Source organism: Lonchura striata, chromosome 3, assembly GCF_050655825.1.
Source record: "Lonchura striata isolate lonStrDom1 chromosome 3, ASM5065582v1, whole genome shotgun sequence".
Taxonomy (NCBI): domain Eukaryota; kingdom Metazoa; phylum Chordata; class Aves; order Passeriformes; family Estrildidae; genus Lonchura; species Lonchura striata.
Window position 1 is genome coordinate 102676373 of NC_140705.1, and position 10869 is coordinate 102687241.

The 10869-nt window shown below is 45.4% G+C and overlaps 1 protein-coding gene across 1 annotated transcript; it reads left to right on the forward strand.

The window, feature by feature from the left end:
- Positions 1-595: 595 nt before the first annotated feature.
- Positions 596-5302, forward strand: LOC110479953 (uncharacterized). The gene is made up of 7 exons (XM_021547573.3): positions 596-821; positions 1190-1261; positions 1487-1624; positions 2315-2367; positions 2956-3039; positions 3266-3358; positions 4735-5302. Exons 2-7 carry the CDS (start codon positions 1192-1194, stop codon positions 4783-4785), a joined length of 489 nt encoding a protein of 162 aa, XP_021403248.3. The 5' UTR covers positions 596-821; positions 1190-1191; the 3' UTR covers positions 4786-5302.
- Positions 5303-10869: the final 5567 nt, after the last annotated feature.

A 10869-nucleotide genomic window follows, 5' to 3' on the forward strand; every position in this document is an offset into this window, starting at 1 on the left:
TAAGGATGTGGAGTACTGGGTATTTTTTTACACTAATTAAAAAAAAAAAAAAAACAACAAAAACAAACCAATTTAAGATTAGGAATCAATGTGCTTCATGGGTGTTTGGGTTTGCACTTGGATATCGCAGAGCAAGTGCAGTAAATCCTAGACGGGATAAAAATCCGAGGTGTGGGGATGCACCGCGGCGGTGATTCGTGGCGGGGCGGCTTTGCGCTCAGCAGGGCTTGGGTTTGTTGCGGCTCAGAGCAGGATCAGGAGCCGCTCCAGCACCGCGGGACCGCGGCGCGGTGCGGGGGGAAGGGGACGGGGCGGGGCCGCGTTTCGGGCCCGCGGCTGCCGTGAGGGAGGGCCCGTGAGGGCGGCAGGAAGCGGCGGCGGGCGGCCCCGGCCCTTCCGGGGCGCGGGCGGCGGAGGAGCCGCGGGGCGGCGGCGGAGGGGCGGCGGGGCGGCGGCGGCGGAGGAGCGGCGGGGCGGCGGCGGCGGAGGAGCGGCGGGGCGGCGCGGGTGCGGCGGGGCGGCGGCGGCGGAGGAGCGGCGGGGCGGCGGCGGCGGAGGAGCGGCGGGGCGGCGGCGGCGGAGGAGCCGCGGGGCGGCGGCGGCGGAGGAGCGGCGGGGCGGCGGCGGAGGAGCCGCGGGGCGGCGGCGGAGGAGCCGCGGGGCGGCGGCGGAGGAGCGGCGGGGCGGCGGCGGAGGAGCGGCGGGGCGGCGGCGGAGGAGCGGCGGCGCGGCGCGGGTGCGGCGGGGCGGCGGCGGAGGAGCGGCGGGGCGGCGGCGGAGGAGCGGCGGGGCGGCGGCGGAGGAGCGGCGGCGCGGCGCGGGTGCGGCGGGGGCCCGGGGCGGCCGGGAAGGGCTGCGGGCCGGGCTGGCCGGGGCGCGGGGCCCTGCGGCCGCGATCCGTGGCCCGGCCACGGCCCGACACGGGGGCTGCTGGCTCCGGTTCGTGGCGCTGAGCTGAACGAGCTTTCCCTTCGCAGGGCGGTGCCGTGCCGTGAGAGGGTGCGGCCTGTGCCGTGTGGCCCGGGATGGCCCTGCTGGAGCGGGGGGTTGGACCGGGTCACCCTCTGTGCTCCCTTCCCACCTGGCCCACCCTCAGGCGTGCTGGCTCCTTTCCCCTGTTTCTGAACTCCCCCCCCCCCCAAAGTCTTTGGGAAATGATATTATTGAGTGTCCTCTTGCCTCTGACTAGATATGGACAACAGGAAGGATGAAAAAAGTAGGACGCTGTGTGCAACCTCAGAAGAAGGGCTGAAGGCCCGAGGTAGGTGCTGTGATCTGTTGCTGTTCTGTGGTGTTTGTTTGTGTGTCACCCTCTGTGTCACTTACTGGGTTTGTGGCATTAGACCATGGCACGCTGGAAGAGCAGGGAAAAACACAGCCAACCCCTCAAAACAGGGGTTTATTTTGTTTTAAGTTCTACTGAGAGTCATTTCTGTAGGTCACGGTTGCTAGCAGGCTTGTCACTGTTGCCTTGTGTTGCCCTAAGGAAAAGAAAAAAGGAAACGAAAGCGCAGCAGAAGCAGATCCTCCTCTGTTTCATCCACATCGTCTTCTAGCAGTACATCCACTTCTTCCTCCTCATCACGCTCATCATCAAGGTCATCTTCTTCCAGTAGTAGTAGAGGTAAGCTACCTCCACATGCAGATGATGGTTTCCAGTTTTGATTACACTCCTGAGAGCAATCAAAACTGGAAGTTTGTTTTAAAAAACAAACCACCACAGAGTGACAGTGCGGAATACCAGTGCTGCTTGTTCAGTGTCTCTCTCATAACCCTTTCCAATTGTGTGTAAAGGTGCCACTTCACAAACAGTTTGCAATGTTCTTGTGTTAATTTGAATTCCTTCTAAAGAAAAACTGCCATTCAAATAGATATTACTTGGTAGCAATATGCTGCATATATTTAAGCCCCTCAATTTGTTGCATTTTCAAAACACAGATCTTGGTTTACTTCACCAGTCTATCTGGACCAGAGTTGTAGGTTTGATTTAGTCCTACTTTGGTCTTAACATTTCAAGTGTTTAACTTTGAGAACTTGGGTGAAGCCAGCACATCTGCAGAATCAGTAAATCAGGTATTTTCAGTTTCCATGTTAGTCCAGTAAGTGGCAGTAACTTAATGTGTTCTCTTTTTCAGGGTTCGTTCAACCTCTGTCAGTGTATATATATCTATGTGTATATATATATATATATATCCTATAGAACTTTCTTCATATGTTTCACATTTCTCTGTCTTATCTGTAAAACAAATGCCTTTTTCAGAATGCTAAACTTACAGGATTTAATTTTGTTGTTTATTTCTTTCCTTAATTTTAGATTCTCCTAAGTCTAAGTCAAAGAAAAAGAAAAAGGAAAAACACAACAAAAAGGTAAAAGTTTACAAAGATATATAAATACTTAACAAACAAAACAGTTCTTTATATTATAACCTTAAATGTCATGTAAGACAATGCTTTTTTCTGTGGCTTTGTAAATCTAAATCATGCTTTTAGGGTTGTGGTAGCTGAACTGATGAGTACCTGACTTTATACAAAAAGAGAAAACATATAGAAGTTACTTTTGCCAATCATTGCTGGCCCAGCTGGAGTTTAGAGTAGTCTCTGAAGAAAAGTAGGGAATTTTGATAACTTTATAGAATTTTCTAGAAGAAATTATTTCTAGTTGGTGAGAGAAGTGAATGGTAAATTCTTGCTGTTGTAATTTTTCCTATTCCATGTCCAGTGATTTATATTGAGGTTACTTTAAAAGAGAGGCGAGGAATCAGACCTTTTCTGTTCCTCAGAGTCCCAAGGGTTGCTAACTCTGCTGTGTTACTTTGTACTACTTGTCTAGCAGTGGTGAGGGCCAGCAGTTGTGGCTGTCTTCACTTGAGTGGTCTTGAGAGATCCTTGGGGGGTTTGGGGTTTTTTTTTCCTTGTTAGGCTGTAAGCATAAGAGTGTATGTCTTATTCTTGTAGAAGAGGAAAAAGGAGAACAAAATGAAGAAAAAGAAGGAAAAGAAGAAAAGGAAAGAGAAAACAGGACCTGTCCAGCTTTCCAAGGTATGCTGGTCCAAATGTGAAGCCCTGTTTTATTTCTCACCTACATACTTAATCCATCCTGTCATAAAACTGTTTATAAGATCATCAGTTTGGTCATCAACCAGTCAAAACCTCTCTCTGTGTTGTTGTGGACAGTAAGGAAGTATAAAAGATTATTGTCTGTTATTTTACATAAGATTTCTACAGAAAAAAGCTTATGTGTTTTTAACATGTGGTCTCATTTCAGTTCTTCAAGAACAAAAAGAAGAATGAAAACTACAGCATGATAACTGGAAAGAAAATTAAGATGAAAATAAAAAAGACTAAGGAAGATATAGAGGTAGGAGTTAATTAGTCTAAATGTTCCTAAGAAAAAATACTTGATCTTTTAATATTTTTTGTAGAGGTAGTTTTTGTAGAAGAGTGGTTAAGAGTTGTAAACTGAATGTAGCTTTTAGTGCGGCTGTGATGCCCTCTGAGAAATTTTAATTCATTCTTTTGGCAGGTTTTATGTTACGAAGGGGCTTGGAATACTCAGTCATGAGCAGATAAACCAAAGGATGCTTGTGCAGGTCCTTAGAATTTCAGCCTGTAATCATTAGCCAGTTTGTAGCTTTCTCTTACAGTGGTGCTGATTGTATTCATCTTCTTTCAGTCTCTTGTGATCGCTTCTGGTAATTGCTACTTCACTGTGTTTTTCCTACACATGCAAGACTACCCTTTATTTAGAGAGGAATTTTTAAAAACCCAGTTGTATTATTAGGACCACATGCTCCTGCATTTTCTCAGAGCAGTCAAATATTTTTGCTGAGATACCCAGTGCATAGTGCTGTGCTATTCCTGTGGATGTTTGGACTCAGCACTTAAATAATACCTCCACTCTTCAGCACCTTAGGGTGACCTGCAGAGGGCTCTGGTACTGGTCGGGAAGTGTTACTTCCTTGAAGTATCCAGCTTGGCAGATTCAGATTCAGCCCTAATCATTCATTCTACAGCTACCAAAGCAGTCCTGAGCATTCTAAGTTAAATTTGATTGAAAACACATTATCTTCTCTCTGTGACACCAAAGTGCGTGTTAAATTATGCTGAACGTTTGCTAGTTTTGTTCCAGGAGCCTGCTTTGTTACAATATTTAATGTCAAATATTTGATGTTGGTCCTTTTTTTCGATTGGTGCCTGTGGTCTTGCTGAATTTAACAACATCCATTATTTACAATATTTAAAAATTCAATTTTTTTTATAAAAATCACTGAAATTGACTGGTTGGGTCATCTCTTATGTGAAGAGAGAACCCAAATTCAGGGTTCTGTTATGCTGCATAAGCTATTGTATATGCATAGGGAAAAAAAGATACTTCCTAAAGCTCAGGACTTGCTGTGAGTACAGTGAAAATTGCCTCAGCCACCAGAGAGGAGCATCTGTTGTGCTTGTGAGTTCCTTCCTGGGCAAGCTGTGAGCTGCACAATGACAACCCAGTGGAGCCTCCTTAGGGAGCCACTTAGGAAATGTCTCATGGAATACTGACAGCTTGTCTCAAGTGTAGCCATTGCCTGGCACTTCCCCTGGGCACCCACACCTCACTGGTAGCTGGTTAGATTCAGCTGTATCAATGGTGCTTGCTTTGGGACGTGGAAGCCCCACAGAAAACAGGGATCTGTGGCCTTGCTCCTGAGTACAGGTTTGTCCAACCACTGCCTCTGCTTGTTTGCTCTACAGAGAGACCGGAACCGTGCCCAGCTCCTGGAATTTCTGAACTCTGCCTTGTAATGGGAAGAGTCCTCACCAAGGACTGGTAGATGTATCAAGCCAGCCATCATCCTAGCAGAACACTAAGGAGAAACTCAGGGAAAAGGACACCAAGTTGGACAAGACCAGACCCTCCTACTGAGAAGAAAATTGGGATGTCCTTTCTTAATGGGAGAACACAGAGTAGCTAATAACTTGTTAATGGAGATCCATGTCCTCCTTTTGAGATCCTAAGGTAATAACCAAGCTGTGGTGTTCCAGAAAAGCCCAAGTGTATGTTGTTCACAGTGATAAGAAATTACACACTGAAGTCCAGCAATGTAATTTCTATCTTAACTGCATGCAGAATGCACTCTTCATTTCAAATGTCTTAATTTTTCTAGTAGTTTCAAGCAGAATATTTGTAAATGTTTATTTGAAAGATAAGGTGTTTATTTTATGTATATTTTTTTCTGGTAGTGGTTATGGATATCATACAGAGCAAACTGACCTTTGTAAATAGAACATCCTTTCACATAAATGATTTTTTTTGAAAGTCTATTCACTAATATGTTATTTTCTTTCAGAATTTGAGATGTGGTGTTTCTCTGGACAGTTTATTGCTCTATCTCATTAGAAAGTGTAACAGCAAAATACTCTAGAGCAGTAATGGTAGCAAATTATTTTTATTCTAAAATAGAAGCAGGAAAGGTCTCTGGTTTTCTTTACTTGAATCAGTTGTTCAGTTCATAATAGACAGTTTACCCCCCCCCCCCCCCCCCATCTGGAGTTGCAGTTCCTAGACTGAAAGCTCTGGAGTTGTGGTCTGCTTTTCTGATCCTGTGAGGCGTGTATCAAGTCTTTCTCTCTTTGAAGTGCAGTGAGGCATGTGCCATCGACATACCTTAGGCTGATGGAGAAAGAGCTGTGGAATGGTGTTGAGACAGGCAGTGACAGTGACTTCACGGGTCTGCTGACAGTCCACTGTGAGGTGAGACAGGTCTGGACAGGCAGCAGGAGCCCAGCACAGCTTGTGGGTGTGCCAGCTGTGGTAATTTGCTCAGTGCCTGCACTCTTCCTTTCCACACCTTGACTCTTGGTTACCCAGCAGGCCCCTCTGTACATAACCCTACTGCAGAGTTCACTCATGAAGCCGGTGCTCCTCAGGAGCTGCTGTTCTGGAATGCCTGAAGGAAGGACTCAAGGGGAGTTGACTTTGACAAAAACATTAAGTGTACAGCAGTCAGAGTGGGGAGAGTTCATTAAAGAGCAAATAGAAAACTGTGTCTGTGTCTGCTACAGTGTTTTGAAGTAAACATGAAGATTTGTACCATTGCTCAAGGGATAATTTTATAACTGTTTTGATGTGTGAAACCTTCTGAAGATGATAGAATCCTCTCCTTTCCCTAGTTTTCTTTTGTTGTGAAGCATTTTGTAGTTGTTGCAGAGATGTAACTCTTTAGAGACTAAAGCCCTGATCCAGCACAGAAACTCCATACATCCTTATGAACATAAAACTTGCAGAAACATAGGTAAGAAATGGAGTTTCCTTGACTTTTAATCCAACTATTGAAAGGTTTTTTTTTAAAATAACTGATCTGAAATGTCAATGGAGGAAAACCCCAACCAAACAAGAAAACCCCTTTTATTTATCATGGGGATTATGCTTTGATTTATGCTACTTTGGTATTTTCTAGCTAGTGATGTCAAAGCGTCTTGCCCAGATAAGCAGCTTTTGTCTCTGGACTTTACATAACAAGGTTAATCCCAAATGCACTCTTAGAAGACAGCATCCCTCCTATTCCCTAGGTCATATTTTATGTAAAGATAGTGTAATTTTGGAAAACTTGGTGTGGGGTAGGAAGTAGAATTTTGGAAGAAGTAAAGAAAATAGCAGCGGGAAACCCAGAGATCACAGCTGTAAAGAACTCCATTGTTTGGAATGTTCATACTTAGTTTAAATAATTTGCTTTTTGTTGCCTTGGTCAAGATCATAAAAACTCCTGCCCTGTTCCTCATTAGTAGGGAAAAGGCAAAGGGCCTTTAGTAATATGATGTGGACTCTTCTTCCTTTAGGGTTTTGGTAGTTGTCTCTCATGGTACAAAAAGGAATCAAACTATTTCTTCTTAAAAAAAAAAACCCTTTTTTTGGTGTGTGTTCAGGACAGAGAAATTTTCTGTTTATTTTTCTTGACATGCTGGGTATGCTTTGCTGATGCTTTAAAATATTTCTGTGCCAGCATTTACTTCTAAGCTATCATTTCTGCTACAAAGCCAAGCTGCTTAAACTTTGGGGCAGTGATTCTGCTTTATTTTCTCCTGTCCAGTCAGTTACAAGTGCACTCTGAAACTTCCCAGCAGTTGCTGCTTTTGTAAGTCTCCTTTTCTGTTCTACCCACCTCCATGTAGGTTCTCAGGTTTATAAAGAGGCTTGAGTCATGTTGCATCCTTCCCTTCTCCATCTTTCCCCACAAGCACCAAGACCCTGTGCATCTCCTTGGGACTGAGTATCTGCTGTTGGGTAAGGGCCAACAGATTTCAGTCTTCCCTAGGCCCTTACAGCCAGAATAATTTTCCATGCCTTGCACCCTCAGGGAAGAAGTTCATTTTACTGACCCTTTGGCTGAAGCTTGGCTTCTTAATACTGCTTCAGATCCCTGTTGTGGCAGGTGCACCACAGACTGAACCAGATGAGAAGGTTACAGCAGTAAGAATGTGGTGAAAATCAGGTTGAGAAATTTGCATGAGAGAACGGTGAAGCAGCGTGGGATGTTAACCTGATACTCACATAGCTGACAGACTTGCTGCCAGGTCTACCAAGAAGTGCATGTCGTGGGCAAGGGTGAAGGCTGGAACAACAGTGGAAAAGGTGAGGCAGTGGTGGAGGGAGATGGCTGCTGTCAGAAGTCATGGAGTGAGGCAGAGGTCAGATGATGAGGCAGGGCCTGCAGAAGCTTGCCTGGCTGGGCAAGTTGAGGTTCTTCCTAAGATCTTGAATAATAGAAGTCTTGTAGATGTGAAACCTACCTTTTGGGTGAGAGTGTGTATGTGTGACAGTCTTCCCTATCACACTCACCTTCTCCGTTCTGCACCATTTTCCATTCTGAGAATCATGCAGAACTCAACTGAGTTTTTTTAGCAGCAAAATATTCAGAAGCAGAAGTCACTGTCATGGGAAGAAGATGAAAGATACATTCTCTGAGCTGCTGCTGCCATGCCCATCTTCCTTGACACTGTTTAAAAGATTCCATCCCAGCCAGTTCTTGTGGGCAGTGCAATCCTTTGTTACTTATTTCCTTTAGAGTTGTCTTGAGCTTCACTCTTTTGCCCCCACAAAAGTGATGCTCCCATCACTTTGCAGAGATGAAAAGCTGAGGAAATATTGATAAATGCCACTTTGACTTGGTTGTATCTTACCCCATGGAACTAAGGTATCTCATGCTGCACAGCTGAGCATTGCAGAGCAGAGCTAAGCTCTGCAGAGCTGAGCTGGGTTACTATTTTGGTAACAGGTCAATATTCAGTGTGGTTGAACTTGGGCAGGTTGTGCTGTTTGGATGTACTTGGTGTTTCATGCTGCAGGAATGTATCATTCCCAGTCATCCTCTGCAGCAGGAAAAACTGAGCGAGCTCTACACGCAGGGGAAGAGCAGAGGTTGGAAAGGCTGAAGTGACTTGCCCTGGGGTCACCTGCTGAACCTTTCCTGGCGTGGGCAAGGGCCTTGATGGCTGGTGGAGCTCTGATGTCCTTCCATGTGTTGTACACCTTCCTCTTAGTCTTTGCCGTGTGTATTTAGAAACAAGTTTCCAAAGTTCTGGTTCAACACTCAAGGCTGGGACCTCCACTGTCATTTGAGGACTCTGTGGAATGGCTGGATTTTATGTCATAGTAGGTTTTCCTGAAGGCATGAGATCCTGGGCACACTTGAGAATTCTCTAGTTTGCACTTGGTTATATTTCAAGCTGTAGGGTGATGAGTTTTTGAGGACCTGCTTCTTAAAATTATTGGCAAGCATCCATCTACCTAGTTCCATCTCCGGACAAAATTAATCAAAACTACTGTCCAGTGCAGAGATTGAGATTTATTTGCCTGTTGGCAACAGGTGTTTTTTTCTCCCTGCCTGTTCAATTTCAGTCCTAAATTGTGCTTCAGGAGTATGACTGATGTAGTGTTGTCTGAGGGACGAGCAGGACACTGTGCTGAGGGGTCTAAGGAAGCCTCTTGAGAGCCCTTTGGGGCAGCCTGAAGAACAAACATCATTACCACCCAACTTGAGAGGCACCGTGTTCATGGTGGCAGTTGCTCCCATGGCAGTGTGCTGGCCACTGGTGCCATCTTCCTCTCAGGCACTGAACACCGGGGCTGACATCACTTGTGTTCACTTTACTCTCCATTCGTGGGCTGCTCTAGGGGTGACAGTGAGGAATCTGCATTTGGCCTGCTTAGGAAGCTGCTGCCTGTTCCCTGGTTGGTCGGTGCTGGAATATCTGCCGGTAGGTGGCAATGCTGTCCAGCTGGAATGTCACAGAAATCTTTTTTTTTTTTTTTTTTTAACCTTTGGACATTGGCTGTGCACTTTCTTATTCTAAAACCCTATAATTAGCTTGCAAATTTCTAATTATGGTTGTTTATGGGAACATGTATTACTGCAGTCCTATGAATTTAATCCAGTCTTTGTTCCTTTCTTGCCCTTGGCTGTGCTGAGGACAGACAATAGTCTCTTCTGCTGGTGCCTGTGTGCCAAAGGCAGAAGGAAGCCTTTAACTTCTCAGAGGCTGAATTCAACAGGAGCAGGTTGCTGAGAGCCAGCAGGGGCCTGGAAAGTGCACCACCCTGTGTGGGGCTGCTGAGTTCTCCAGAAACTGCATTCTACTCCATCTCCTAAATACCAGTGCCAGAATACAGAAAGAAAACTCTCCAACGAAAGAGGTATTTCAGTGTCACTGCTTCATAACACATCTGGTTATTTAAATAGTCTTCAGACCAAATTAAGTGCAATCTGTTGCTGTAAGCCACTTGACACTGGAAAGAATGAGGTTGGAAAAGTACTGCAAATGGACTGTGACCTGATAGAGGCCTCTGAGGATACAGAATTGTGCACACTAAACAGATGTAATAGTAATTACATTCTGAGAGCAGATACTCTGATGTCAAAAACACAGAAGCTCTTTTCCTCACTTTGGTGCCTCTGCTCCTGGGTTAGATTACATTGATTTGGTAAAGGCAGCATGTGTCTGTGGCTAAAATATAGAGGTACGATGCTATAATCTTTGGGATAATTCTAGCCAGGACCCTAATAATGTATAATATTATAAAGTGTCCAGTGACAGTACATACAGTGTATTCTTATAGGCCTCTTTCTTACCTTTCTGTTGTATTTTTTAAGATTACATCTGTGAGGATTTTCCCTTTGTCTGAGAATATCTTTGTGCAGGAAATGCGCAGAAAATACCTGATAGTCATTGGGAGACCTGGGCCCAAGACCCAGCACTCAGGGCCAGCAGAGCATCTTTCTGACGTAAACCAGCTTGAGACACAGCTTGTGTGACCATGCAGAGGGAACAAGAGGTCCCTTGTGCCAGCAGCCCACACACAGACAGCAGTACCAGGGAAAGGCAGACACTGAAATGATGATGTCTCTGCCTGGCACAGGTGGGTGGAACTGAGGGAGGTCTAATAGCCCTTCCTCTATTGCAGGGCACAACCAAGAAGGCTGTGACTGATGCAGTCCAGTTCTTCTAAGAATGCTTTTTGGGCAAAACTACAGTGCCATATCCTTTAGCAGGGAGGTGCAGCAGGACACAGGAATATCAGAGTGGCCATTCAGTCAAACTAGTTTTCCTTTTGGGAGAGGCCTATAGCAGTGTCTGGGGGAAGTCGTGTAAGCAACAACACAGATTTGTTTGTCCACAGCTTCTGGCAAGGAGTAACTCTGTGCTGTAGGGTGTGTCTAGAGCACTGTGGTTTATTTTACTAACCCCCTGTACACAGTCCCCTTTTGGAACCACTCATCTGTCTGATGAGCAGAATGTGCTAAGCAATGCAATTCATGTTTCAGTAATACCTAATGTGGGGAAAAAAATGGTTCCCTTTTGTTTAAAACGCATGCTTTGTATATACGATGC

Excerpts from the sequence above, each read along its gene's own strand:
- LOC110479953 (XM_021547573.3), top strand. The coding sequence starts at position 1,192 with ATGGACAACAGGAAGGATGAAAAAAGTAGGACGCTGTGTGCAACCTCA. Across the intron at positions 1,262-1,486 it reads AGAAGGGCTGAAGGCCCGAG|GAAAAGAAAAAAGGAAACGA; the intron begins GTAGGTGCTGTG and ends TGTTGCCCTAAG. Across the intron at positions 3,359-4,734 it reads AGACTAAGGAAGATATAGAG|AGAGACCGGAACCGTGCCCA; the intron begins GTAGGAGTTAAT and ends TTTGCTCTACAG.